Raw genomic sequence first — 4,984 nt, 5'->3', positions numbered from 1 at the left:
TGGATCAATATCTCCCGGCTTGTTTTACAGAGTCTGTATGAGTTTGTAAAGTTGACGACAAAAAAAAAAAAAAAAAATTATTTTGACTTTTATCTTCCATATGGTTTGAAAGCTTTCAAATCAACTATCGAATTGATACATGTCATTTTAATGTTTTAGTCGTTTACGTAAGGAAAACTTACATTTTTGTAATTTAAAGTAGTTTTAAAAATTTTCAAAATATAACATATAAGAAAATTCTAATATATAAGAAAAATATAATATATAAGGTGTCATCATTTTTGTATTTTAAAATCGTTTAAAAAAATACATAACATATAAGGTTTCCTCATTTTTGTAATTTAAAGTCATTTTAAAAAATTCAAAATATAATATATAAGAAAAAAATCTAATTTTTTATTATATGGTTAATGTGATTGTTTAATTTTTTTAATAATATAAAATTAAACAGAAATGAAGAATGATAATTGTTATCAAATCTTTATATTCATAATCATTAATTTCCATATATATGTAAATCATATTAGGTAATTCCGTAGCTTTTATTTAAGGAAAGAATACACACTTCTTATATTTTAGGTTAATATAATGTTCTCTAGTGTTATATAATTATGGAATAATGTAACACCATTAGATTAAACTACATTTTATATTAGATGCTCTAGAATTATTTGAAATGGAATTTAGAAGGCATTTAGAGTGTCACCTAAGATTTGAAGTTTTTTTTTAATTAATACAAAATTAAGGTTCTAATTTTTCAAATGCTACCCAATTAATATATATGGGATTGGTTAGAAAGTTTACATGCTCATTACAATCTATATTATACTTGTAAGAGTGGTTTTTGTTTTCCGCCAGTTCTTATTGTATAAAACAGAAAACGAACCATCAAGGGACACATACATCTCCTTCGAAGACATATATACAAACCCTGAAAAGTAGAACAATTCCCCTTGCATCATTATATACAACGATAAGAGATTTTAATGAAGGGAAAGAACTTAGGTTCACCCGGTAAACCTTTAAATTCACCCTACTCTTTAGCACCAATCAAATTTCCACATAGATTATTAATTAAAAAATATTAAATTAAATAAAAAATAGCTACAAAAATAAAAAAATTAATTTTAACGACGCTAACGCTTCCACGTAAACCCTAAACCCTAAATCTTAAATTCAAAACTCCATGCCCTAAATTCTAAACCCAAATCCAAACCCCTAAATCCAAACTCTATACCCTATACCCTAAACCCTAATCATAGACCCTAAACCCAAATTATATACCATAAACCCAAAAACTAGACTATAAACCTAAACTCTATACCCTAAACTCAAGTCCTAGACCCTAAACCCAAACCGTAAACCTTAAACCCAAATTATATACCCTAAACCCAAAACTTTAACCATAAGTCCAAACGGTAAATCTTAAACCCAAACCGTAAATCTTAAACCCAAACCCAAAACCAATACCCTAAATCCAAATCCTAGACCTAAAACCCAAACGGTAAACCCTAAACCCAAACCCCAAACTTAGATGCTATAGGGTTTGGGTTAAGGTTTAAGTTTAGGGTCTAAGACTTGGGTTTAGGGTATAAGATTTAGGTTTATAGTCTATTTTTGGGTTTAAAGTATAAAATTTGGATTTAGGGTCTAGGATTAGGGTTTAGGGTATAGGGTTTGGGTTTAGAGTCTAGGATTAGGGTATAAGGATATAGGGTTTAGGTTTAGAGTCTAGGATTAGGGTTTAGGGTTTAGGATTAGGGTTTAGGGTATAGTGTTTGAGTTTAGGTGTTTGGATTTGAGTTTAGAATTTAGGGTATAGGGTTTTGAATTTAAGATTTAGGGTTTAGGGTTTATGTGGAAGCGTTAGCGTCGTTAAAATTAGTATTTTTTTATTTTTTATAGCTATTTTTTGTTTAATTTAATATTTTTTAATTAATAATCTATGTGGAAATTTAATTGGTGCTAAAGGCTGGGGTGAATTTAAAGGTTCACCCTAGGGCTGAATCTAAGTTCTGTCTTGAACGAAGAGATGTCCGAGATGTGACGCTAACCTCGTTATAGTAGTTTATGGAGAAACCTACATTTAATAAGAAAAGACAACAACTGAACTAGGCATATTCGTTAGACAACGTATCAGCTGTTTTTCTTTTGACAAATGTAAGATCCAACCAAATGATTATAATTAATGTTTTCAGAGCTAGTATAAAATGCTCTTTGATCAATTAAAGACAGAGAGATTGTAAGTGGAGAACACGGGCAAGAGAATAAAACAGATTGTTTCGATGAAGCCTTAATCAAAACATAGTATTTGGTTTTGTCACCAAAATAATTTAACAATCATACAAGGGTATTATAACACACACATCAAAAACACACACAACTAATATTAGAATAACACCGCTCTCTAGTGGCGTCCCCGGTTCATGAGCCATTTCCTGGTTAACCCACAACCGAGCACTTCATCCGGTATATCCATCTTCGCAATCCGGTCTACTCCCTCAGCGAAAACCACACCCATACCCATATGCAAATGCGGTTCGATATGACAGTGAAAAAACCAAACCCCAGGATTATCCGTTACAAACCTTAACGCCGTCCAACCAAACGGATACAACGCCACCGTATTCCGTAACGGCGGATTCTTCAAATTATACTTCTTCTCATCAACTCCTGGCCGGAACTTCCCGTCGCCGTAACCCAAAACCCAAAAGTCATGGCCGTGCAAATGCCACGGATGGATCTCGCTGATCTTACCTTTCAAAACGTTGGCGTTTTGGAGAATCACGTCCACCACGATCCCCATCGGGAACTTGTATATCCCGCTGCTCTTCGTGGTGGTGGGATTCACCGGAGGTTTCGTGATGTCGTAGCTCTCCACCAGCTCCTTCGCCGGAGATTTTAAGTAGCTAAGCGAGCTCAACCCGTATCTGATGGCTCCGATGTACGGCGTCGCCGTGACGGACAAGGAGACGTTGTTGATCGCCCATTTCGTGTGGCCGTCGATGAGATTCTGCGTGTTGAGGAGGTAAAGCTGTTCGTCTGATTTCTCCGGCGGCGGCGGGTATCCTTTTGCGGCGAAGAACTTGTTGGAGAAGCTTATGCTGCGGTTGTAGTCGTCCCATCTTGGAGTCACCGGTGGTGGAAGAGTTGGGCGTGCGGATTCGGGTGCGTCCACGTAGCTTAAGACGGTGAGTGCTTGAGTGGTGTTGGGTTTCCGACCACGGACTCCGACGGAGATGAAGTGCTTTTTGGTTGGAGATGAGTGGGTTCGGAGGAGAACGGAGTAGGTTTCGCCGGAGTATATGTCGATGTCGTCGACGGTGAACGGCTTGACGTAGTTGCCGTCGGCTTCAACGACTTCTAGCTTGTGTCCCTGCACGGGCGTTGAATTACCACACGTGTGAACAATCAGAAAGTACACGTGTTTTTTCTTATGCAGTACTATAATTGTAAAAATACCGTTATTTCTGCTTTTAAAAAAGAAAAAAATTCTTATTTTATTTCAAAACAATTTCCATTCATTCATCCTGAATTTTATTTTGTAATTTTAAAAGAAAAAAGTTAGTAAAACAGAACCGAAGTTAGATTTGTCTGAAACTATTATTTAGATTGAATATACCTAAACACAAACATGTTAGTTAAACTAAAGCTGTTACGTTTTTGAAATTAATTTAATAATAAAAGAAAAAACAGACTTACTTCAACGGCCAAGTTGAGTGAAGCAAGAGCGGTGGTGCTAGCGATCCGAAGACGATAAACTTTATTAGGCCTAATTCTCAGCGTTTCAGGTGCGCATTGATCATTTTTTCTAAACGTGCACTGCCTCTTCCCTTCTTCGTTGCTTAAATACGCAGCTTGAGAACAGTTGAACTGTCCTCTCCCATTGATCAATAGACTCTGAGGCTCGCCTATCCAACGCATAGGGCTCGATGAAAGAGCCAGTTCTTGAGAGTGAGTGCTTTGGTGCCACCAATCACTGAGCAGCAGATTAAACTCTCCATCGTAACGTAGTTTCTCTTTAGGCGCTCTCACTATCATCATCCCGTACAGTCCCGCTGATCTCTGCATCCCGTAGTGGCCGTGGTAGAAATGTGTTCCCGGCTGCACCATATCAATCATAGTATCGTTATCTTCTTTTTGTAGTTGTAAACGTTAGTATTAAAATGAAAAAGGGTTTTTACCTTATCGACTGTGAAATTGTAAGTGAAAGTCTCGCCAGGATTAATGGGACACTGTGTCACACCAGCTGCTCCATCTGACCATGGTGTCCCTCTCTATTCCATAATCACATTCCATTTTTATTAGTTTCATTCTTGTCAATTTATTCATACAAACTAATCGCAGAGTCAGTTTTTTTTGTCACAATATTGCATATTTTTATTTGTATATGAGGGGAAGAGAAGAACTAGAAAGTTAAACAACCTGACGTATGCCGTGCCAATGGATGACAACACCTTCGGTGGAGAGTTTGTTGGTGAGGTGAATGATGACGATGTCTCCGGCGACAGCATCAATCGTTGGCCCCGGGAACTGGCCGTTGATGGCCATAACGATGCCTTCTTTACAATCTGGCCACCAGAACTTATACTCAACCTCCCAGTCTAATTCTACAACCCTAGCGGAGGCCGAATGAACCGCCACCAGAACCACCGTTACTAGCCACCACACAATAACGGACATGGGTCGTTTTTTTGGCTTGTATATTATGAATTATAAAATAGATTGTGTTAGGTGTATGAAAGAGGTTTCGAAGCTGTACACATATATATAGAAAGGGAAAGGCTTTATTTCAAAATTTGATCGAAAAATACAAAATATTTCTTCAATTTTTTTGATATTTGTAAGCAGTTTGTATTTTATGTGGATGAAGTTGATAAATTTATAACTTTACAGACGAAAAAGAAAAGACGACAAGATCAATGGGACCATTGCATATTGGCTGTATCCTGTATGGCATGGAAGACACTGGAGTGATGCTATT

General features: G+C 36.8%; 1 protein-coding gene across 1 annotated transcript; it reads right to left on the bottom strand.

The window, feature by feature from the left end:
* Positions 1-2,261: 2,261 nt before the first annotated feature.
* Positions 2,262-4,757, bottom strand: LOC106327666 (L-ascorbate oxidase-like). The gene is made up of 4 exons (XM_013765885.1): positions 4,426-4,757; positions 4,185-4,277; positions 3,703-4,104; positions 2,262-3,376 (listed from the first exon to the last, which is right to left on the bottom strand). Exons 1-4 carry the CDS (start codon positions 4,681-4,683, stop codon positions 2,408-2,410), a joined length of 1,722 nt encoding a protein of 573 aa, XP_013621339.1. The 5' UTR covers positions 4,684-4,757; the 3' UTR covers positions 2,262-2,407.
* Positions 4,758-4,984: the final 227 nt, after the last annotated feature.

Source organism: Brassica oleracea, chromosome C2, assembly GCF_000695525.1.
Source record: "Brassica oleracea var. oleracea cultivar TO1000 chromosome C2, BOL, whole genome shotgun sequence".
Lineage (NCBI taxonomy): Eukaryota > Viridiplantae > Streptophyta > Magnoliopsida > Brassicales > Brassicaceae > Brassica > Brassica oleracea.
Note: the sequence above shows the minus strand (reverse complement) of the source record. Positions and strands in the feature narration are given on the sequence as shown.

Coding starts and splice junctions, on each gene's coding strand:
- LOC106327666 (XM_013765885.1), bottom strand. CDS start 4,683: ATGTCCGTTATTGTGTGGTGGCTAGTAACGGTGGTTCTGGTGGCGGTT. Junction 4,278..4,425: donor ATTGGCACGGCATACGTCAG/GTTGTTTAACTT, acceptor ATTATGGAATAG/AGAGGGACACCATGGTCAGA. Junction 3,377..3,702: donor CACTCAACTTGGCCGTTGAA/GTAAGTCTGTTT, acceptor ACGCCCGTGCAG/GGACACAAGCTAGAAGTCGT.